Source organism: Hakea prostrata, chromosome 3, assembly GCF_041222555.1.
Source record: "Hakea prostrata isolate BN-2017 chromosome 3, UWA_Hpros_2, whole genome shotgun sequence".
Classification (NCBI taxonomy): Eukaryota; Viridiplantae; Streptophyta; class Magnoliopsida; order Proteales; family Proteaceae; genus Hakea; species Hakea prostrata.
The window spans coordinates 49912209-49938111 of NC_142602.1; the positions used below are offsets into that span (position 1 = coordinate 49912209).

The window sequence follows — 25903 nt, forward strand, 5'->3', positions numbered from 1 at the left end:
GTAAAATGGCCATACTGCCCCTGTTTACATATTACAGTTAATAATAAGTCCAACGGTTTGGTACAGTTGATGATGACTAATACTTCTTTTATATGTAGCAGGCCTTCCTGGTAAGTACATGTCAAAATTTCATTTTGAAAAAAAAAAAAAAAAAAAAAAAAAATTCTCCATACGATTAACTGGGCCGGGTCGGGTCAGAGGTAGTAACCGACGAATCCGAGACACACCAAAATCATCAAATAGCAAAACTACCCCCTCAAGAAAACGCTCTCTCCCGCCATGATATCACCATGTTCGGTTGCAGCAGCGTTATCCCTGCCATCCCTTCTACTCCTGCACTCCTCAAGTTCCACCTCAATCCAATAATCTTGTTAACCCTGGAAAATCCTCCTTTCGATTCCTTTCCCTTCAAAATTCGAGTTCACAAGTTTTGGAATCTGAAACCAATGGAGATTCCAAACCCAAGTGTCAAGCGGAAAGGGGTCTCGAATTTGAACCTGGCGGTTCTTTCTTCCGCCATGAGAGTGCAATTGGCCGTGACCTCGGAATCCTCGCAGCTTCTGTTTACAAGAAATCAAAAGGTAGTCTTCGAGTTCTTGATGCGATGTGTGGATGTGGAATCCGGTCTCTGCGATATCTTGTTCAAGCTGAAGCTGATTTTGTGTGGGCAAACGATGCAAATGAAGAGTACCGTGGGACCATCTTTTCGAATTTATCTCGAGAAGTTGGGGTCTTAGAAAGGGATCAGAGGAGATGGGTGGTGACTCATTTCGATGCAAATCGAGTTATGGCGGAGTGCTTTCTTCAGAGGGATTTCTTTGACCTCATTGATATTGACTCGTTTGGAAGTGATTCTTGTTTCTTCCGGTCAGCTTTCAATTGCTTGAAGATCGATGGTTTGCTTTATGTTACTTCGACGGATGGATACTCTTCAGGTGGTCATCAGCCCTACAAGTAATTGTTTGTTGCTCTTTAAGCCCTTCCATTTTCTGTTTTTGTTTGGTTAGCTTTGTATGCGTTTTGTTACTTAATTCCATGAATGATGGCATTGATTCGGATTTCAAATCCATGGAATCTTTATCTATAGAATCATAGTTCATTAAAGTTAACCGTTTGGGTATCCTGATCCTGTGAAGTGATTCATCCTGAAAAGCTGTTTGGTTATCCTGAATTTGTAAAATGTTTCCATCCTGAACTAGTTCAGAAAACTGTTTGGATACCTTATGTTAATGAATTCCATTACTTTGAGCCTGTTTATTTTGTATGTTTTTTTTTTTTTCAGTTGAAAGACTAATATCTCCATGTTAGCAACAAGTAAAGTTTGAATAGGGATTTGAGTCTAAAAGGGTTATGGTTAAACTATATCACAAATTATACTTAAAGCTTACGCATTTTTAAATAAATTAAAAGCTAATGGTAGTTTATTATATGAGTGAGTATAAATCTCCACCTAGATGTAGCTACTTAATGGCATCAAGAACGTCCTTCTCCCACTTTGGTTGATTCAGTGCTCTAATTCTTAATCTCCAAACTTGATAATTATTTTTAGAATATAGCAGTTCAAAATTTTCTCTAAACCTATGGTTTATCATACTTGCAGTATCACTCCATTGGTATGTTGACCTACCATACTCTTTCTTCCTTCAGAAATGACTAACTTATTGATTAGCTTCAAACTGATTAGAACTAGAACTCCAGCAACACACCGATGAAATCAAAGGAAATCATTCTAGCAAATAACAACAAGTTCGGCAACTGACGAAATACAAAAAGGAGGGTTCAAATGAGATTTTGAAGGATGAAGGAAGAAAGAGCATAGTAGATTGACATGCAATGGACTAATTGATGCAGAATTAAAGACATATTTAAGAAAGAAAAAACCCATTGGGTTAGGCCCATCACTAAAGCTATCACCTGAATCAGCCCATGGCTTTCATAGGCTAGGATTGCTTTAGTGGGTTAAAGTTAACCCACATATGTTGAACTTCATAGTCCAGACCTAAGCCCAAGTCTAGTTTTTGAAAAGTCAATAAAAGGGGCTGTGGTTTGAAAATAAAAAAACTTATTGTCAAAGGAGTTATCTTTTGTCAAGAGTTAGGTAGTAGTTGAGTTATTATTCGGTAGGTGCTATTAGTTAGTGGTTGGATGTTACCATTAATGTTTATGTCTTTTTAGAATGCTATATAAAGAGACTTATGTAAGAGGTGAAAAGACAACTCATCAATTGAAATCAAATTGCTTTCTTAGCATTTATTTTCTATGGAGAATCCTCGTGTTTGATCAAGGTAGGTTGGTGTTCGATCCAATCAATCCACCTTGCGGTGTGAAGCCCGGGTGTTACATTGTTATTCTCAATTCCCTCATATTGTCCTTTCGATTTCTTCATCATAGTTCTACCCTTGTTTTGAAGCTCTAGTCAACATGTATTGTTATGCTATTATCCTTATAATACCACTCTAGTTTCAGCCCTCTTTCACATCTAAATTCTGTATCATCTTAAGTCTATCAAATCTGAACTTGATTCCCTGTGAAAGGTCCTATTTGGCCACTGTTTTGATCAATCAAATACAATATTACATTATTTGGTATCAGAGCCATGACATGGAGTGAAAATTTTGGACCATCCAGTCCAACTAATCCTATGGCGGCAATGATGGAGATGGTTTAACAACTGAGCAACCAAATCATTGGGAACCAGAAGCAAATGGACGAGAGGTTCTCAAAAATGGAGGCCAAAGTTGTTGCCTCTACTCATGCTCCTCATCCTTCACTTGGTGAAGAATCCCATTTAGTTCATTCTGTAGCTAATTTTTCTACTTTGAGAAATATGGGGAGAGGACCCCAAAGGATTCCAATTGTGCAACCAACTTTTGAGGAACACCTACAAAGTTATTTCGCTGGAGAACAACCTATATTCAATAGGCATATTGGTGACTCTCACAGGGTTAATCTTGAACTCAAAGAATACTCGGGTAAGCATGACCCTCAAGTCTTTTTTGATTGGTTGGCAGCGTTGGATGACTATTTTGATTGGTATGAACTATCGGAGGTACAAAAGATGAAGTTAGCACGTACCAAGCTAGTTGGAGCTACATGTGAATGGTGGAGATCTCATGAATATGAATTGGAAGATCGTGGTAGGGCTCCTACTACATGGGAGGAAATAAAGGAAGAACTGAGAGAAAAGTACTTGTCATCTACTTTTCGATTGCGACTACAAGACAAGTTAAATTCTCTTCGTTAAGGGAACTTGTTAGTTGTAGAATATATGGAACAATTAACTCTCTTTCTTCTCGTACAGGAATTCGAGAGAGGGAGATCCAAATCTTGTCACGTTTTAGATTGGGTTTACGGTCTGAAATCAATAGGGCCATTGGCGTTGTGGATGTAGAGAACGTGCGAGATTGTTTAAAAAGGCCCTACGCGCAGAAGAATTATTGGCATCCAACAACAAAAGGTTTGGATACCAAGCCAGGGAGGTGAGGCGAAATTTTCCAGCACCAAAACCTACAACAAAAACCCCTACTCAACCCACATTTCCTTCCGACAAAATAAGAGCAAGGCTCCTATGACTAGTGGCAGCCAAGCACAATGTTTTCACTATCAAGAGGTTGGACATTATGCTAAATATTGCCCACACTGTCAAAAGATTAATGTTGTTGCTGAGATAGAAAAGTCGGCAGAGGAAGAAGATTCTGATCTACTCCCATACCTGCTCGATGATGGCGATTATAAGGGAGCTGCATATGATGAGGATGATGCTAATAGAGGTGATGTTTTGGCATTCATATAGTAAGCTGCATCCTGGTGGCTGAAACCAAAGGAGAGGATTGGCGGCGCAATTTTATCTTCTATAGCCGTATAAAGTCCGAAGATAATACCACTTTGGTGATAGTTGACAATGGGAGCTGCGTCAACGTTACTTCAGATACCTTTGCGAAGAAAGCAAACTTGAAGGTGGAGAAGCACCTTCAACCATATCGGGTATTCTTGCTGAATGGGAATACTCTGGAGGTAAATCAACAGTGTTCTGTAACACTAAAGCTCCATCGATATGAGGAAGAGGTATGGTGTAATGTAATCCCTATGCATCTTACTGATGTTTTGTTTGGTCGACAATGGATGTATGATAATGATGTTATGGTCGAGGGGAAGAAAAACCAGTGTGTATTCAAGTTCAAAGGACTTCACACTAGACTCCACCTAGTCAATTTCCCAGTTGAAATGTGTCAGGGGAGGTCCTTAAGGACCAACCAAAGGGGACCAATGAAGCACAAAAGTTGTTGTCCATACCGCAAAAGAAGTTGTTGGTTGTTCCTCATAAGGAGTTCATTCACACTAGCCATGATATAGGGCTGGTATTGGCTATTGTTACAAGGGAAGTCATGCCTCCACCTAAGGTGGCATTCTCTCCACCCATCAAAGAGTTACTTTATGATTTTTCTGATGTGGTTCTTGATGACTTGCCTAATGAGCTACCTCTTATGCGCGATATTCAACATGCCATTGATTTGGTACCGGGTTCGGTGTTACCAAACCTACCGGCTTATCACCTTAGCCCAATAGAGCACAATCAACTCAAAAGACAGGTAAATGAGTTGCTACATAAAGGATTCATTTAGGAGAGCTTAAGTCCATGTGATGTATCAGCATTACTGACTCCAAAGAAGGATGGCTTAGGGCGCATGTGTGTGGAAAGTAGAGCAATCAACAAGATTACAGTCAAGTATAGGTTTCCTATACCACGGCTTGATGACATGTTAGACATGCTATTCGGAGCTAAGATCTTTTTTTAAATTGGATCTTAGAAGTGGCCATCATCATATTCGTATTCGGCCTGGAGATGAGTGGAAGATTGCCTTAAAGACCAAGGATGGACTATTCGAATGGAAAGTCATGCCTTTTGGTCTAACAAATGCACCTAGTACATTCATAAGGGTGATGACACAAGTACTCCGTCCTTTTATTGGTTGATTTTTGGTCTTATACTTTGATGATATATTAATCTACAACAAGCATCCAGACGATCACATCGATCATCTACGGCAAGTCTTGAGAGTGCTTTGCCATGAGAAGCTATACATCAATCTCAAGAAATGCTCCTTTATGCTGCCAAAGGTTGTGTTCCTTGGTTTTATTGTCTCATCACAAGGGGTTGAAGCTGATTCAGAGAAGATAAAAAGTATAACAGATTGGGCTACACCAAACAATCACTAAGGTTCGTAGTTTTCATGGACTTGCATCGTTTTACAGGAGATTCATTTGGAACTTTAGTGCAGCCATGGCACCTATTACGAAGTGTTTGAAGCAAGGCAAATGTGAGTTCAAGTGGATAGCAGCGGCAACCAAAGCCTTTCATCTTATCAAGCAAAAGATGACAGAGGCTCCAATACTTCACCTGTTAGATTTTGACCGTATATTTAAGGTAGCAACGGAGGCCTCACATATTGGTCTAGGAGGTGTATTGATGCAAGGAGGGCACCCTATCGCTTTTTGTAGCAAGAAACTCAATGATGCCAAGTGACGCTATTCGACATATAATCTAAAGCTCTATGTTGTTGTCCAGGTGTTATGCCATTGTAGACATTATCTCATAGGCAAAGAGTTCATTCTCTATACTGATCGTAAGGCCCTCAAGTATTTACATTCACAAAAGTCAATTAGCAACTGGCACGCTAAATGGGTTGCTTATCTATAAGAGTTTGTGTTCGTAATGAAGTATAAAGCAGGAAAGGAGAATACAGTGGTTGATGCATTGAGCCGAAAAGTACTTACTTTTAGCACATTCTCAGCACATGCAGTTAGCATTGATCAGATATGTGATGAGTACGCATCTGACGAAGATTTCAACATGCCATACAAGGAGTTACAGCAAGGCAGGTAGCATCATAAATACTCACTTTATGATTAGCATTTGTTTTTGGGAACTTGGTTATGCATTCCAAATTCCTCCTTATGACATCACATCATACGGGAGTTGCATGGCAAAGGTTTGGGAGGTCATTTCGGCAGGGATAAGACTATCATACAAATTATCGATCGGTATTATTGGACTCATATTGTAAAGGATGTTGATCATGTAATCAAGAGATGCATAGTCTGTCAGCTAGCCAAGGGAACCAAGCAAAATACAGGTCTGTACTCACCATTACCAGTTCCTTATGCACCTTGGATTGATATTAGTATGGATTTTGTACTTGGGCTACCCTCAACAAAAGAGCGATACGACTCCATCATGGTTGTGGTTGACCGATTCTCAAAGATGGCTCACTTTATACCATGTTGCAAGACCTTTGATGCATCTCACATTGCAAAAATATTCTTTAAGGAGGTTGTATGACTATATGGGCTACCAATTAGCATTGTCTCAGATCATGACGTCAAGTTCATGAGCTACTTTTGGAAGACATTGTGGCTGAAAACTAACACAAAGTTACAATTTTCAAGCGCATTCCATCCACAAACTGATGGGCAGACAGAGGTGGTTAATCGAAGCTTGGGAAACTTACTGAGGTGTTTGGTTCGTGACTATGAGAAGACATGGCCGTCCATACTTGACATAGCTGAGTTTGCTTACAATAGCTCAGTTAATTGTATGACAGGTCGTACTCCTTTTGAGATCCTACTTGGAGTTCAACCCCGACAGCCTATAGACCTCATTCCACTACCACCATATGCACGCGTGAGTATTGAGGTTGACGAGTTTCTGCGCCATATCACAGAGATACATGCTGATGTTCGCCGAAGAATAGTTCTCAGCAATGATGTCTAGAAGGCTATAGTAGATCGTCATCGACGATATGTGGAGTTTCAACTGGGAGACATGGTGATGGTTTGTGTCAACCGAGAAAGGTTCCAACATGGGGTCAACAACAAACTCCATCCAAAGAAGAGGGGTCCATATAAGGTGCTGAAATGCATTGGACCAAATGCTTATGTACTCGAGCTACTAGAGGAAATGAACATAAGCAATGTCTTCAACGAGGCTGACTTACATCTTTATGTAGGACACCACTCTGATGATGGAGACATTGAACAAATGTTAAGGCTGCCCCAACTCAAGCCACCAATCATTGACATCATTGAAGAGGTTTTGGACGACTCTTACAAAACCACTCGTCGTGGCACTGGATACCATGCTTTCCTCGTCAAATGGAAGGATTGTCCATGACATGATAGTGCTTGGATTCATGCTGATGATTTCAAGAAACTCAATCCCGATTTGTATGAATGTTACATGTCATTCATTTCTTCGTCGGAGACGAATGTTTTCAAGCCGGGGAGAGTTGATGTAGAATTAAAGCCATATTTAAGAAAGAAAAAGCCCATTGGGTTAGGCCTATTAAAGGCTTAAAGCTATCACCTGAATCAGCCCATGGCTTTCATAGGCTAGGATTGTTTTAGTGGGTTATAGTTAGCCCACATATGTTGAACTTCATAGTCCAGACCTAAGCCCAAGTCTAGTTTTTGAAAAGTCAATAAAGGGGTTGTGGTTTGAAAATAAAAGAACTCATTGTCAAAGGAGTTTTCTTTTGTCAAAAGTTAGGTAGTACTTGAGTTATTAATAGGTAGGTGGTGTTAGATAGTGGTTGGATGTTACCATTAATGTTTATGTCTCTTTAGAAAATGCTATATAAAGAGACTTATGTAAGAGGTGAATAGACAACTCATCAATTGAAATCAAATTTGTTAGCATTCCTTCTCTATGGAGAATCCTTGTGTTTGATCAAGGTAGGTTGGTGTTTGATCCAATCGATCCACCTTGCGGTGTGAAGCTCGGGTGTTACATTGTTATTCTCAATTCTCTCATATTGTCTTTTCAATTTCTTCATCATAGTTTTGCCCCTGTTTTGAAGATCTATTCAGCCTGTATTGTATTGCTATTATCCTTATAATACCACTCTAGTTTTAGCCCTCTTTCACATCTAAATTCTGTTTCATCTTAAATCTATCAAATCTGAACTTGATTCCCTGTGAAAGGTTTTATTTGGCCATTGTTTTGATCGATCAAATACAGTACTACATTACTGATATTGTGAGTAAGATGAATGCCAAGTTTGGAACAAACTATGAACCATGACAATGTAAAAATCATTATTGAGTTTGGAGACTAAAACTTAAAGCACTGAATGATTTGCGAAAGTGTAGTGGCATAGGATGGAACACTATTGAATCGAGATATGATGGAGCCCACCATTTTGATTTTCACTTAAGGTATTGACCATATGAAGTTTATTCAATTAGAGAGAGAGAGAGAGAGGGGGAGAGAGAGATTGGCTGGGATGTCGTGTCCTTCCGATTCATTTTGAGGTTGTATGGTTTGGCAATGATATTGCAACAGGTAATCGTGCTTCTCACCCAACTGACATAGCCATAGAAGATGCGGTGATGAAACCCGAGGAGTAGGGTTAGGGTTTCTAGGTAATCCCCCTAAATTAGGGTTAGCCCAGGAAAGCCCAGCAAAGGAGTTTGATCAAGCCAAAGGGTTTTGGGTGGTTTTGGGATGCAAACGAAGGCTGGGAAAGGGGTTTAGGTCTGAACTAGGTTGAGCTAGGGTTTGGTAAAAATTCTGCAGAACTCGATTGGGGAGAGGAGTTGCAGAATTTTCAGAAAACTGTGAAATTAAGGCTGATTGGGCAGTAGCTGTTAGGGATGTTCTGTAGGGTTAGGGCTACACTAGGGAAGGGTAAACAAGATCCAAAGGGGCTGGGTATTGAGGGGAACTAGGGGAGGCAAGCTTGCTGTGTTGCAGGGAAGGGGAAGGGGAAGGGAAAGGGACAGGCTGCAGTGGTGGGGGAAATTGTAGGGATGGGCTGAAACTGCAGGGGAAGGGGTTGGGGCTTCTTAACTTACTTGTGGATGAAGAAACTTGCTGAGATCTGAGGTTGAATGCTTGGAGAATAAGATGGCAGCCTTGAGTTGAAGAAACAAAAGCACTATTCCAGCCGCAGGGTACCCAAGGGGATCCCGTGAGTTTACCAAAGCCAATTTCTCAAATCAATTCATTCAATATTCAAAATTGAAAAGTTACATGAAAGACTAGGCTATTATAGCCTCCACAAACCATCCTAGATTCAGTTAATGAATCCCTACCAAATTGGTATCCAAATACTTACTAAAATAGGACTTGATTAAAAATAGAACTACTTTAAGATAAGGTTCCTAAAATTAAGGAACCCTATCCTAATAATTTAACACTGACTTAAAAGGATTGTAACTTTTAAACTACTGGTTAAAGCAGAAAAATAAAGGTAATTCTCTAACCCTTTGATCAAGGGGATTCTATCAAGACCCATATTCAGCCCCAAGAGGGGGCTTGGAATGACCAAAATACCCCTGGGATATTCGGCCAGCTTGAAGTGCCTTTTTTTGGGTCTGGTTTTTGGGCCCAATTTTAAGGGGCCCAACCTTGGTTACTTAAGCTCTCCCCTTCTTGAAATCATTCATCTTCTGATGAATGTGCTTGTCATGGGCTTTTGGGTCAACTCTCTGGAGGGCTTGCAAGTGGACTTGTCCTCTCATCTTGCAGTGAGGAGGAAGTAATAGATGCATGGCTGCTTGCATCTTTCTTTGACAGTACCTCGGTGGACTTGGACTAATGGTAATGTAATCTTCAATTATAGGGGCCTGAGTGTTAGGAGCTTTAGAAGGAAGGATGGAGGTGATTGCCTTGCTTTAGGAACCTTTCTTTGTAAACATCTTTATCTTGACTGTAGCTATCGCCACGAGAGAGTGTGTAGCATCTTCACCAAGGAATAAGAGACTCAAGGGAGGTCCCATTCCATGTGGGGGAGGTGCTTGTATGGTCCTGGTGTCTGTCACCCTTGGTGGAGTGGGTGCCTTAACTTCTTTGGTTGCTAGGATCTTAGCATTATGGGCTAGGTCCTCCTCTGTTTGGGCTTTGTCTGGAACCTCTTCTTTAAGAACTAGTGGCTTATTGTTGAGGTCAACAACTCCCCTCCTTTGAGTGCACTTACTGACTTGTTCAAGGTTTGTAACCCTGGTGTTCATATCAGTCATTTGTGCAACCAGATCTTGATGGGTCTTCCAAATCTGCTCTAGGTGTTGAATTATTTCTATCCCCCTCATATGGTCAGTACTCTGACTGTTGTGGCTGATGTGGTCATCCCTATTGTGTGCTCTTCTGTACCAATCCTCTTGGCTTCTTCCATTAGATTTAGTGAGCTTCTGTTGCCTAGTTTGATGTTCTTGAGGGAAGAATAATTGGCTCAAAGCTTCTGACATCGTTCTTGAAGTGTTTGGTTCAGTACCTTCATACCATAGTTGCTCCCTTTTGTGATTCCATCGTTCACGAGCATATTCCACTAGGTGTCTTTGTGCAAACCTCATCTTATAATTCTTTGAATAATAATCTCTCTCAAAGTACTTGTCTTGATCATGTAACCACTCATAGAAGACTTGGAGGTCTTTGATGCCATCATATGTCTATAGTTTGTACATTTCTGGAAGTCTCTGTGACTGCCGTATCCCTCTATGGATGCGATGATGGGACTGGTAGTAGTCTTTAGTCAAGTCTTTCATGCTTACTGCTAGTCTGCTTCATCTACAAGGATTATAGGCTGTTGGAAACCTTCGCTTTGATACCACTGATGAAACCTGAGGGCTAAGGTTACGGTTTCTAGGTAATCCCCCTAAATTAGGGTTAGCCCAGGAAAGTCCAACAAGGGAATTTGATCAAGCTGTAGGGTTTTGGGGTGGTTTTTGGATCCAAACAATGGCTGGGGAATGGGGTTTAGGTCTGAACTATGTTGAGCTACAGTTGGGTAAAAATTCTGCAGAACTCGACTGGGGAAGATGAGTTGCAGAATTTTCAGGAAACTGTAAAATTAGGGTTGATTGGGCAGTAGCTGTTAGGTATATCTCTAGGGGTTAGGGTGACACTAGGGAAGGGTAAATGGGATCCAAAGGGGCTGGGGATTAAAGGGAACTAGGGGAGGGAAGCCTGCTGTGTCGCAGGGAAGGGGAAGGGAAATAGAAAGGCCATGGTGGTGGGGGAAGGGGTAGAAATGGGCTGAAACTGCAGGGAAGGGGTTCATGCTTCTTAACTTACTTGTGGATGAAGAAACTTGCTGAGATCTAAGCTTGAATGCTTGGAGAAGAAGATGGCAGCCTTGAGATGATGAAACAAAAGCACCATTCCAACTGCAGGGTACCCAAGTGGTCCCATGAGTGTACCAAAGCCAATTTCTCAAATAAATTCATTCAATAATCAAAATTGAAAAATTACATGAAAGACTAGGCTATTTATAGCCTCCACAAACCATCCTAGACTCAACTAATGTATCCCTTCCAAATTGGGATCCAAGTACTTACTAAAATAGGATTTGATTGAAAATAAAACTACTTTAGGATAAGGTTCCTAAAATTAGGAAACCCTACCCTGACAACTCAACACTAACTTAAAAGGACTATAACTCTTAAGTTACTCACTCAAACAGAAAAATAAAGGTAGATCCTTGACCCTTAAATTGAGGGATTTCTATCAAGACCCATATTCAGCCCCAAGAAGGGGGCTTGGAAAATGACCAAAAAATACCCCTAGGATATTTGGCCAGCTTGAAGTGCTCTTGTTTTGGGTTCTGGTTTTTGGGCCCAATTTTAGGGGGCCCAACCCTGTTGCGTCATGCATATATTATAAACATGAAATTGAATGATGAGATGGGAATTAAAATGAACTCCTGATCAACAAAGGTCTAGTCATTGAGGTGGGCCACAATCTAGTGCTACAAGTGAAAGTTCCAACAAGAAGAAGGGAGCAGCTGAGAAAGTCTCAAGTCTATTGAAATCAATAGCCAAATCATTAAGTGAGCTAGTTACTGCAGACCTGCTTGTTCAAGCTCTTTCAAAATAAGTGGTAGCAACCATTGTTGTGATACCTGGTCTTGATTTCCAAAGGAGATGGGATGTAAAATAATTCTTAATGGAAAAGAGACATTTAGCAGCGATATTCTTAGCAAGCAGTGATGAAGACAAGAAGAATGTACTGGACAAATATGTTCAGTGGTGGATGAAAGGTATTAGGGTGTGCGGAAGGAGTGGTGTAGGACATTTCAGTTTAAGATGTAATCATCCCTTAAAACATCTCTTTCTTCATCATTTTAACTACATAGATCAAGTATCCACTGATCTCAATGTAATTGCCTTTTGGGCCTTCTCAATGAATGCAGTTTATCCCCCCCCCCCCCCAAGCAAAAAAAAAGAAGAAGAAGAAGAAGAAGAAGAAGAAGAAGAAGAAGAAGAAGAAAAAGGTTCATCACTTTAATTATAAACATATGACTAAGATTCGTACTCACCTTGCATTAATTAAATTAAATCTCAACATTCATGATTCTTGGGTAGCAATATTGAATCCTTGATTTTAATTTGATTAAAATCCACCAATATCTAATATATTTGTCAACTTTGCTCCATATTATTTGTAATAACCAAAATCACCTTATTCTTGAAAAAGGCACTAAGATAGTCAATTAGCTATCTTCTAATTAACTGAGTATGGGAAAATAAATCAAATAAATAATAAAAAAATGCATGCTTATCACATACTTAGTGAATTTCTTTTGCGGATTTCAATTGGATTTTCGCTTATAACTGCTCTTATTATATGTTGTATAACCTTGCATTCCCTAATCCTACGACATTTCGGTTTCACACTATGGGTAGACTTAGAAATCATATTTAGGGTTGTTTTCTAACAAATCCAAAGCCACCAATGTGTTCAAAAGGCCTTAAATAGGTTAAATACCAAGTTCTAGACCAATTGGGACCTTAAAACCCACTAAGATGGGCCACCGAGTTGATGCCAAAAAATTGCATATCTTGACCGAGATCTCGCTTGAGTGCAAGATCTTCTACCATGGTCTCACATATATTATGTTGAAGCCCATATATCATATATACATATGTATTTTTTTTTAAAAATACATAATTTAGAAAATAATTATTAAAATCATAAAATAAGAAAAAGGGTAGCAAATATTAAAAAAAAAAAAAGTTTTAACAAAACACAATAATAGATCATAGACCTAGGGAAGTTTGAAATTGTTGGGTATGGCTCATGCTTTACATTCTATTGGTGTTGGATTTTCTTTTGTAGCTATTGTGGCTTAAGAGGTGTTTGGAGGCAAAAGATGAGCAAAAGAGGTGCTTGAAGGCAAAGGGGTCGTGGAAATAAGGTGAAAATGGGATATAAATCAACAAAAATTTAGGAAAAACAAATTGGAATGTTGAAATGGTTGAAATTTTGGTCGAGATGGTCGAAGTCTCGGAAATTTCGGTCGAAAACTGTAACTTTTCCGAAATAATTGGAATTTTGTTTCGGTTTTCAAAAATACAGGCATTTCGGTCGAAATTGTCAAAATTTCCTTCTAAGATTGGGAAGAAGGAATAGGGTTTAGTCCTTCCTTTTGACTATGAATTTAGGATCACTCACCCGATCATTCAATAAGAAAATACTAGATGGGGAAGATGTTCTCTGGCCTAGTTTATGTCTTGCTTCTTCACGGGGTTTAGTCATTCCTATTGAGTATGGATTTAAGATCAATTACCTGATCCTACAATAAGCATACACTAGATGGGGAAGAGGCAACAATTAGCAGCACAGAATTTGAATGTGATAGCTTTGACATACTGTAGTAACCAAAACACCTCACTGTCTTTGGACAGACTTTTTTTTTTTTTTTTTTTTTGGGGGGGGGGGGGGCGGTGTGTGTGAATATCAGACAGAGACATTACTAAACCCAAAAACAGAAAAAAGAAAGGAAGAAGGTAACCACTGGTCAAAAGGCAGAGAAATGTCAAGGATAAAAGAATTCTCATTTGGAAAATTTCCCTTGTGGCCTTTGAAATTTGTTTTTTCTTTGAACTTCGTACTGAGGTATTTGTAATTTTTTCACCTTCTAGTTCACTGACTTCGTATGGAGCATACGTTCGCCCTATGCCATATTCGAACGAGGTTGGTTTACGAATGCTTATAGGTGGGGTACTACGGGATGCTGCTGTCTTGGGGTACCATGTTTCTCCACTTTTCTCTTACTATTCCTACCATGGACCTGTTTTCAGAGTCATGCTCCATGTAACCCGTGAAAGGCTTCCAGAAAACAGGTAAGATTTGTTGTACATCTGGGTCTCTGCAGATGTTTATATTTCTGGAATTGTGAAATGATGCTTTTCTGCTTTTGACAGGCATTATGGTTTCATCAGCTACTGCACTCAATGTGGTAATTCAAAATCGTGTTCATGGGATGAACTTGGGCATATTTCTTGTCCATGCAATAATGGAAAGGTTTGGTTTCTGCCTTTTTTTGTCTTGTGAAGTATTTAAGCATAATGACTTAGCAGAGAAAAATTATGTCTGATCAATGGGGATCATATTTGGGGAATCAGGGACAAGGTGTTATATACATTCAAAATCTTATTTTTATATATTCTTTTGGTGTTATAATTTTTCCATTTTCTGGGATTAGCCAATTGGTTCATGAGATATTTTGAAGCAGATCTTGTTCCTCTTAAAACATCATGTTCTGCTTTGATGTTTATCTAAGTTGTTGGACATCTTCAGGCTTCTCCTTCTGTGGTTGTATCTGGCCCACTTTGGACCGGACCTCTTCATAATGGTGACTATGTGACTGAAATGTTAAATTTAGCTGCAAAATGGAAATGGACAAGTGATAAGGGCACAACTTTCACTACCAAGAAAAAAGACAGAGACACAGATTTGGAGAAGCTTTTGAAACAGATGATCAATGAAAGTGATCCCAAATTACCATTTGGGTTCATCAAACTTGATGAGGTATGTTTATCATTTCATCCTTGTTTTATAACATGCATATAGCTAATTTTTTTCTGTTACTGTTTTACGCGGTTGTTAGATTATATGATCTGTTTGATGTACGTACTTTCTTATCCTCAATCTTGTAGATAGGACGTCGTGGTAAAATGGACACTCCATCTATCAGCACCTTGATGAGTGCACTGCAGAAGGTATCTTTTGAACCCCTTGGAAAATATAAGAACAGCTTTGTGTTGTTTAAGGGCATTGAAAATTTGATACTGTCATTAAAATAATTAATTCATTCATTGATTCAAAAGACAATATTTTTCAGAATGTTTGTCTCTTTAGTTTCCCAAAGAATTAATATAGGATGGATGAAGTGGAGAGGTGCGTTTGGGGTCTTGTGTAATTGACGTGTTACTTTAAAACTCAAAGAAAATTTTTATAGGACGGTTGTACGACCAGTTGTGATGTATGGTGCAGAGTGTTGAACTATTAAGCAACATCATTTAGATAAACTCATGTAGTAGAAATCAGGATGCTAAGATGGATGGGTAGCAAAACTAGGAAGGATAAGATAATGAATGATTATATTAGACTTGGTGCGGGAGTGCCTCCAATAATTGATAAGCTAAAGTTGTTTGAGGTGGCATGTTCATGTTCAATGGAGGCATATAAATGCCCTTATATGGAGAAGCCATTTAATCCAGATTGAAAGAATTAGGGTGGACCTAAGATAACCTTAAGAGAAGTGGTGATAAAGGATATGCATAGCTTAGGCCTTGTATCTAGTATGACCTCAAAGCTGATTGGAAGGCTGGAATCCATGTTGGCGACTCCATTTGTTTGGACAAGGCTTCTTCTTCTTCTTTCTTGTTTCTTCAGTTCTTAGGTTGACACTATGGCAAAACTGGGTTTGACGCGACTAAGGAAGGCTGATCAACATTTGCTGCTCTTAGCATGCAGATGCCAGATCAAATTTGCTAGTTTGGGCATTTGTTACACCTCTAGCTACACACACACAGGAAAAAGAAAAAAAAAAACCCTCAAATGCATTTATTTTATTCATTTTCATTGCTGAGCGACACCGAACATTCCAGAGTCAATACTGCAGATATACAACTCATATGACTTTTTGTGCCTTTTATTTTGTTGCAGGAGGGATATGCTGTTAGTAGGTCACACATTGCCCCCAGTTCTATCAAAACTAATTGTCCCTTGACAACGTGCATTCAAATAGCGAGAGAACTTCAAAATGGATAATGTGCATGTCAATTGTTGACTGAAGCAAAACAGTTCCAGTCTCTGCTGACTGCCAAATGCGTTTGTTGCTGAACAATCACCTTGTGTAAAGCCACCATGAAACAAAATGTGGTGCCAAGGAGAATGGTTTGGCTTGACAGATTCAGAGGATTGGAGATCCAAAGCTTGAGATAGGTTGCACATTTGAGCTTTCCATTATCTCTCATTTACAAGACAAACTAACATCCATTCATTGCTGCCCCCCCCCCCCCCCCCCCAAAGGGTATGTGTGTGCGTGCTTCTTTTTTTTTTTTGGGGTGTTTTTTGTGGGGGAAAAGTGGGGGGGGGGGGGGGTGGAGAATCATTTCATACCTCTACTTAATTGGAGATTACATGTTTGTTGCATCTTCTAACATGGTCTACGTGTTTTGGGTAGTGCAAAAATGATCCATAGCACTTAGGAGTGGCAATAACCAAGTCAAATCGACATCAACACAACTTGGGAGTTAAGCATTCGGATTTAAATGAATTTGAATAGCAGTGTCTCAAGAAAACTTGGAAGTCAATAGATTGGATTCCCATACGTATATATGCCTGATTAGTTTTGGGATCAACCAGCGATTATGATCGTGTGTTGGTCAGTAATGATCTTTTAGGTTTAGTGATATGTTGGTCGTTGTTGCTTCCGACTGAGTAGTCAACGCACTGGCTATTGAGGGTATGGGATGGGAGTAGGTCTTTGTTTTTTTCCCAACAACTTCACATGAGCATAATCACAATTAACTTTGACCACTTGAGCCAGGGCAGTCCTGGTTGAAAGTTGGGCTGGGCGTGAAATGACTGAGCTTGAGGCGGGATAAACTGGAGTACTGGACCCTCCATTGTATTCCAATTATTCACTGTGGGCTTGCCTTGCTTTACTGAACACCAATGTGTTACCATTGCAAATGATGTCATTGCGAGCTACCCAAAGCATCTTCTGCGATCTTCTTATCAGAAACCGAAGCTTACTCCAAACATTTATGATCTACGCAAGGTATGAGGCTTGAATGGAGGCGAAGATAGGAGATAGGTCACAGCTGAACCATGCGCCCTAGTGTGCTCGCATTCAAAAAATATATGATCATATCCATTCCCTGGCCACATCTTCTACACTCAGCGTCCACCTCAATTTGCCGTTTATGGAGCCATCGCCAGTAGATAAACCCTCATTCAAGGCCTTCCAAATACAGGTCTTAATTTTAGGTAAGCGTTTAGCCCTCCAGACCTTGTTCCAGGCATGAGATAAACTACATTCTCCCATTCATGCCTCCTTGAAGTAGAGCCCCTTCGATTGCATAGCAGGTGGTAAGCGCTCTTCATGGAAAAGCTCCCATCTTTGGCTACACCTCAAAGGATAGAGTCTTCACTCTGAGTACATCTCACTTGAATTTTAAGAATGACAACTTTTTCATCTTGACTGAACGACTGCTCAAGTAAGGCAACCTTCCAAGTATGACTGTACGGAATGAGGTTAGGAGCCATGCCTACATTGGGCTTTTGAGAGGTAATTTGCAATAATGGTCTCCAAGACACTTTGGCTAAAAGGGCTTTATTATGAAGAATGGCTCCCTGAAGGCTAGCCCTCCCACAAGACAAGGGATCTGATTAAGAGGCCTGAAGGAAGTTCGAAGTTGAGAACTAGCATATGCAGCCATGACTGAACCCATTTGGATATAAGGGCCTGTTTGGTTATATGAACCAGAGATTTGAAATCTTTGGATTCACAAATGGGAGATTTATACCCGTTTGGTTGTGTGAATTTCTGAATTCATGAAATCTAGAGATTCACCTTTTACACTAAAAATGTGAATCTATAGATTTATGGGTATAAAGTGAAATCCTGAGATTTCATCCCTACTATAAAAGTGTTAAACATTTGAACCATGACTCCATAAATTTTTTTAGGAAAAATCTATAGATTTCATTCCAAAGATCAGACTAACCAAACAGTTAATTTTATGAACCATGACTCCATAGATTTGAAATCTTTGGATTTTTTAAATCTTCAGACTCAAGTAACCAAACAGGCCCTAAAGTTTCCTAGTCTACTTGAGTCAATAGTCTCGAGCTTGTTAGACACTCTATTCCAATTTCTTTGAAGAGCTGAGACTTAGAGATACCAAAATTCGTGGGGAGGCCCAAGTACTTGGAGGGACCCTCACCACCTATGTCAACCATCTCTGAAACCAAATTGGGCTATTGGGGCTATAAGTAATGGTGGATTTGTGCAGATTAATTGCTTTTGATCAGTTGATTGACAATTCAACTCTAGGCACACTTTAAGTTGATGGATTTGTTGTAGCTTCACCGTAGAGAATAGCAGGCAGTCGTCTGCAAGTGGGAGATGTGGGGGGTTCGGTTTCCCTCATTAGTTGTGTCAATTCTGCTTCTTCAATAATTAAACTTAATGACTACGAGTACAAAAGAAAAATAAAGGAAGAAAATGGGTCACCCTGTCTAATAGCCTTGGATGGGATAAAAGAATGTTTCTCCATTCCATTAAATAGGAAAGAATATGAGATTGAAGCAACACACTTCATAACCATGCCCACCCATCAAATAGAAAATCCCAAAAAAAGGAGAGAGACTATGAAAAGCCACTCCAACTTATCGTAGGCCTTCTTCATGTCTAAAAAGGGCCATGAATTTTTCTTCCCCCCTTTTATTATGTCTCACATAATGAAAAAAAAAAACTCTTGAGCAGTATATATAGAAATTAGGCATTCTAGAACAAAAGCAAGCTGCTGGGGGGAAATAATACCTACTAGTACAACCTTGAGGCAATCAACAAAACTTCTAGATATGGTTTTGACTACTACTCACCATAAGATGGTCGGACAAAAGTCATCTCGAGGCTTTGGATTTTCCACCTTCTGGATCAAGCATATGAAGGTCTGGTTTAGGTCAAGGTGGAAGGCTCCATTAGTGAAGAAATCATAAACAAATGGAGACACATCTGCCTTTGTGATGTTCTAGTATTTTTGGTAGAACACGGATGGGTAGCCATTAGGCCCAGGGGCTTGTAAAGGGCTTATGGCATTAAGGGCTGAGAGGATTTCTTGCTCAGATGGGCTTCAGCCCAATTCTTCATTGACCTCCATGGGGAACAATGGGCTCATAATAGCTAAAGCCTGATTCAGGGATTGATGCTCGACACCTTCAACCGTAACTGCATCACAAAAATGGTTCAACAACTAGGAATTTTGTTGTTCTTTAAAAGGATGTCCAACCACTCTGTTTCAGGTTAAGAATCTGATAATGTGTTGTCTTTGAACCGTTAACATGTGGAAAAAAGATGAATTCCTATCTTCCTAACGGATCCAATCCACCTCTAGATTTTTGGCACCAAAAGATTTCCTCGCTCAACGACTTCTCTTCCAAAATATGCACTAAGTATAAAATTAGATGTTGGGTGGGGGGCCAAAAACGGGGGTTCACTCAAAAAAAAATTGGGGGGGGGGGGTTTTGTTTATAAAAAAAAATAAATGTTTTTTGTAAATCGTCGTCTCCCCCCCCCCCCCCAAAAACTCTCTTTTTTTTTTTTTTTTTGGTATTGTTTTTTTTTTTTTTTTTTTTAAAAAAAACAAAAAAAATATTTTTTTTATGAATGGAAAAATTGAAAATTTTGATTTTTTTTAAAAAAAAAAAACAATAAATCATTTTCGTCTTGATCAAACTCTGAGGCCCCCTTTACTTTGAATGGCTTCCAAAGACTGTTAGTGTCTATAATTTTCAATTGAAGATGTCCCAACTCATCTCGGTTCCATCTCTATAGGACCACCTAGCAATTTTCAGCTTTCTGAATGAGAGGTTGAGTATCCAAATCACTTCTCGAAGAAGAGCAGGCTTGTTGCACCACCTCCATACACCTCAGGTCCCTAGTCCATTAAAAGGGGGATAATGGTCTGAACAAATAGATGCCTTAATGAACACTGAAGCACTCTCAAACACAACCCGCCATGCAGCATTGGCCAAGGCTCGTCTTGATCTTGATGTTGGCAGCCCCTTTTCTTTTGTAATTATAAGTAAAACAAGGCCCATTAGATCCAAGGTCAAGTAGTCCACATTGAGAGATCATATCCTTGAATATATGATTGTCCCTTTCACCTCTACAAATCACGTAGTCCACATTGAGAGATCAAGCAGTCCACATGGTTCTTACCTAATGACTGAGAGGCGAGACAAGTGTAGGTGGATCTAAGGAGTTTTTTTGTTATCAAGGGTTGGAATATCAGATGAATCCAATCTTGAGATCTAGATTACATGTAGCCCAAATCCTTAACGAGAAATGATATGACCACAATATAACAAGTTTGTTTCTTATTCTGATTTGCATATCAGACACTAAGTATCAAGAGGGAGAAATACGAGCTTGGAATATATCTCTAACCCTCCATAGTTTTCCATAGAAGTGTTTCAATGCAAGATGGATTATAATTTCAGGATTAATTTCCAAGTCATTGTAGTAGGACTGAGGGAGAAGTTATCACAAGCAAGATGAGCAACAATGATATAATGATATTGAGGATGTGAGATTTGAAAATATAGGTGAAAAGTAGGGTTCGGCTCTTCTCCTTGGAGGAAATCCCCCAAGAAATGCCAAATGAGTCGTGAAAATTTGCCATGTGTATCATACCAATCCCACGTTTAGGGTAAACTTATTTTTCCGTAAGGCCTATTTCTTATGAAAACCCAAGTTCAAACTTGAATTGAAATCCTATTCACCTCTTTCTTTCCCCGATTGGAAGGCGTCGAAGTCTTCTTTTTAACAAATTATGCCTTCCAATGAATCCCATCACATCACCTTATGCTTCTCTTTATCGCCATCAGAATTTGCACAATCCCCAATTCCAGCACCATTTTTTGTGCTACTCTTACAAACAACTGAAACAGAAATGATACCTAGAGCTAGGCCTCAGAAAAGAGACAAAAAATAAGGAGGCAACATATTAGAAGAAATGATTTCTGGCAGCAAGAAAACCATCTTTGGTGAGGGTAGAAGAACTCTAGAGATGAAGGCATGTCTGATAGCCTTCTGTTCATAAAACTAGAAAAGTTATTGTAAGTTGTCGTTCTTAAAGCAAGAAAACAATAGCTTTGCAAATGAAGAAACTAGTGAAAAACAACAGTTGCTGGGTTAGTAGAGAAGATTGAAAAATTAGCAAAGTTAGTTTCCCGATTATGAACAAAGATTGCAAAGGCCGGCATGAGAATTCTTTCATGTGTTTTACTTGACCTTTGTCCTTTTTAAAAGATAAGCCCAAAATTTCCCCACACTTCAAACATCTCATGTTTGGTTCACTCTTTTTTGGGGTGAAGAAAATTGGGAAAAACAAATGTAATCCTGAGAAACCATAAAAAAAATCTTCATTAAAGAAAATTGCAGAGTTTGAGATTTGTAAAAATCCTAGTTTATATTGCATTGCAGGGTATTCATGGAGATGAAGAGACAAAAAGGTGTGACCAAAAGCTAATAGTTTTCTTAGCAGGAGGAGCTTTCTTTAATTAAATCCATCTTGTATTCCCTTTCTTTTTACCAAAAAAGTTGTTTTAAAATTCCTCTATCCATTCACTCCAAATTGGACTCGTTAACTTATAGACTTTAGAATGCACTTTTAAGAAAACCCCACTGATAAAGAAAGAAGATTTATTCAAGCCTGTGGTTTTTGGAGATATTGGGTTTAGAGATGCTAGAACTCACAATCTAGCCTTACTACATGATCTTGCTTGGAGTCTTATTAATGATAACTCTTCTCTTTGGGCTGTCACATCCCCTCAACCGGTACCCATTTATCTGAATACTCTAAGGTGTGATCCACAGCCCAAAGATCAGGTCTTAGATAATCACCAACCATTCAACACAATAGTCTAATCATGACCAAGAATAAATCAACCCATTAATATTAATAAAGAATAAAATCAAGTGTTAAGGATCTCAGAAGGATCTCAAAACAGAATCAGAGTGTGGAAGTGATGTCAAATAATCATAGTATGGAAGTAATGTCGAATCTAAAGTATACAACTGAAAAGGAATAACAAAAACTTCAAAATTATCCGAAGTGTTCTAGTGTTTCACCTTCTTCTCCAATTGCTTGTACACTTGCAGCTTAGAATCAATCTCCAACTAGTAGTCCCATCGGTGAATGAAGCGTCTCCTATCATTGTTGATCAGGGCCATAATAGTGCTCCATACTAGTATAAGGATTGTACCACGAGCTACAGTCATCTCTCATTGTTTCCTCAGCTATACAATATAAGGGAAGTGTCTCCGAACCAGAGCTCGAGATCTCTTCTTCAACTGCATAATCATTTAAAACAACATTGTCCCCGAAGAGTGAGCTCAAAAGAACTTAGCGAGTAGTTCACAAACAAATAACCAATATCACAGTCCAAATCCATACATTACATGATGCAATATGATATGAGACAAAATGCAAGTATGCAACTATACTCTAACAGATGCTAGTCTCTAATGGTAGACACGCATTAAGATAGAACACCAGCCTCCTCTAGGTAGGTCTCGTCACTCCAATCTCTCATGGGTTAGTTACCAATCTTGAGATCCCAGGTAAAGGGTTAAGGCATCCCTCTCGGGCTATCACCATGGTTGGGGTTTAGGCCACCGCTCTCTCACCACCATTGGTATGAGTACTGGCATGTGTTAAGGTTATATCTTAGCCCAATGCAAGTCAACTACTTAGTGTGAAACCCAGCCCTAACCTTGACCCGGAAACCTTGTTATTTGTAGGTCCGATGACTCGAAGTAAAGTAAGAAGTCAGCTTTGGGCCATCCCAGTAGAGGACTTGGTGTCTGGCTTTGAATCCATGAAGGTTGATGATGAGGTTCTATTTATGGAAACAGAATCCTGATGAAGATCTAATTAGTTGATGGACTTGGAGTGCTCTCTATCTTGGTTTGAAGGCATTTCTACCTACTAGGTAAGTCACTTGACTTGTGTGCAAAACCCCTTTAGGATTGGATTTGATCTGGACCTTCAATTCCCTGTTTTGGCCTTGCTGTCAGCATTGGTCGATGGGCGTCGACCAATCCACTCGACCAATGGGTGTTGTCTTTGGCAATTAGGTTGATTCTTGCTCTATTTAAGTCTAACCTCGAGTCCACTTCGTATTTGCTGCCTCCAAACCCTCCGGAGCGGACCAAAGACCTCGCAAGTCATCTCTCTTGCATCCTTGGAGTTTTCTTGGCGGATCTTCGTCGGAACTCTTCTTTTGCATCAAAAGGTATGTCTACTCTCTCTTCTTCTCCTCCATCTTTGTTTTTCTTTCCTTTTTGAGTTGAGACAGTAGAAGAGATGCTGCATTCTCTGTTGCAAACATCTCTGAACATGTTCTCATGATCATCCTAAGGATTTAAGGCTAGAACAATGATCTTAACCATGATCATTGCAAGCTTTTGAAGGATTCATGATCAAACCATGATTTAATCTCTGTTAATCTTCTAATCTGAATTCGATCTCTTTGGATCTTCTTTCATTGATCATGTTAGTGGTTAATGGTTGTGTTTTCTTTCCATGATCCATAATCCATAGAATTCTAGTTGTTCTCTTCTACCTTACTATGTGTTCTTCATGATGCATGATAGTTACATATATGGTAGGTTTTATTTCCTTATTTAGATTTATGCTTCTAAGCCTTATTCCATGAAGACCTATGTATGTTTTCATGTTTTCATTACCGAAAGCAATGATCCATCCTCCTATAGTTCTTGTCCTTGTTTTCTATTTCAAAATTCATCAAGATCCATGTTTGATTTATTTATGGTAACTTTTTGTTTCCTAATTTGGATCTTGATACCTTGATTTGATTAGTGTTTTGAGGTCCCCTTTATGTTAGAATACTACTGATATAGTCTACCCCTTGATTAGTACCCTTTTGAACCACCAAATTCGGATTTCATATCTTAAAACTCTGATTTTATAAGCTCATCTGCATTGGTCGACTGATTGGTCGTTGGACCACTCGACCAATCCACTCGACCAATGAGTACAGCAACTCCAGAATTGGTCTGTTTCGGATATTTTGATATATATTCTGCTAGGGATCTTTCCTAATATGTTGTATATACTTGTTTAGGACCTTCTTCTCAAGTTTGCCAAGATCTTACTTGATTTCTTAAGATTCTTTGCGAGTTATAAAAGGTAAGGATGGTTATTTCCTTAATTACATAGATAGCATGAATCTAGTTTCTATATTTGAATATCATTAATATGTTTCCTAAATTAGATTCTTACAATGATATACTACTGTTGCATAACTTTGATTACAGTAGCATTACTTATTCATATTGAATTGATTCATGTATGATTTACTTACCAATGTTATACGAGTGATTGTAAATATTGATTTCTTTCCATATATGGAGTTACCATATATGTGATGATATGAATTGATGCATGTGTATGCTTACGTATGGTTTGGAAAGGAGAGGTGTCCTTTTGACACTTCGTCCTTGGACTACTACGGGAATATTATGGGATGTTTCCGGAGATGCCCTCTGGACACCTTCCTAAAGCTGTTGGATGACATATATAGGATTGTCTAGTAGTGTTTGGCTAGGATGTCCTGTTATGTGGGACCCTAATCGGAGGGGTATTGAGACCGAACGACCCGTGGTAGCAATGGGGATTCATGGGCGCTCAAGACCGGTAACCAACCCGTGAGAGGACGGGAATCACATTGTGGGGGCCATTTATTGGTAGGGTTGCATATGGTTAGACTTGGGCTCACGGGCGCTTAAGACCGGTAACCAACCGAGAGGAGGAGAGTAAGGGATGATCAAAGGGGGAGGAGGAATGAGGAAGGGAGGATAAAAGGGGGAGAGAATGGAAGGGATGAGAGAACAAGTAGAAGAGCAGGAGGAGAAAAAAAGGGGAGAGGTGGGACAAAGGTTGTAGGATGAAGGACAAACAGGAAAGAGGAGAGAAAAGATATCTTAAATGGTGAGGATGTGAGTGGACTTTCCTAAAGAAGGGGAAAAGAGAAGAGAAAAGAGTAGATCAAATGGTAAAGCAAGAGGGAAGAGGAATGGAAAGAGTGAAAATCAGAAAGGAGACAGGGAGACAGGGAGAGAGAAGGGAAGAGACAATCTAAGGTGATGGGAAAAAGAAGAAGGGGAGGGATGAGAATGAGTGGAAGGGAAGAGATCAACCAAAGGATGGACAAAGTGGAGAAAAAGACCAAGAGGGTAGCATCAGATCAGAGACAGGATGAAAGTGGGATTGACAAGGAACGAGCAAGATGTAGAATCCAAGGAAGATTATCTACCATGTTATGATGTCAGATATGTTATGTTTATGTGGGAGGGATCACGAGAGGGGGGACACACCGGGAGGGAAGGGAGGGGAGGGGGAGGAGAGCCAGGAGAGACAAAAAAGAAATGAACAGAGTAAGAAGTTCTACAAAGTGAAAAAGAAAGAAAGAAATGAAGGGCAAGAAGAAAAAAAAAAAGAAAAAGAAAGAAGGAAAAGAAAAGGAAAAACAAAAAAAGAGAAAAAAAGAACAAAAAAAGTAAAGAAAGAAAGAAAAGGAAAAAAGGAGCGGGAGAGAAAGAGGGAGAACGGGAGGAGAGAAGAAGAGAGAGAAGAAGTGGAGAAGGAAGGAGGAGAAGAAAAGGAGAACCAGATCGAACCGATAAACCCACGGAGGAGACTCGGTGAGTCAGGAATGGGAGTCCAATGGGGAGGATAGGAGGAGTATCCGAAAAAAAGGAAGAAAAGGAAGCCAAGAAGGGATGCGGGGGAACAAGAGAGAGGAATGATGTAGGAGAGAGAAAGAGAGATGGGTAAAGAAAGGCCTCAGGACGATGGG

At 39.5% G+C, this 25903-nt stretch overlaps 1 protein-coding gene across 1 annotated transcript; it reads left to right on the top strand.

Moving 5' to 3' along the window:
- Positions 1–279: 279 nt before the first annotated feature.
- Positions 280–16287, top strand: LOC149022407 (N2,N2-dimethylguanosine tRNA methyltransferase). Its single transcript, XM_089150524.1, is given in 7 exon segments — positions 280–321; positions 323–954; positions 13921–14121; positions 14203–14302; positions 14579–14809; positions 14938–15000; positions 15950–16287. Coding segments are annotated over 7 exon segments (1374 nt in total). The 3' UTR covers positions 16055–16287.
- Positions 16288–25903: the final 9616 nt, after the last annotated feature.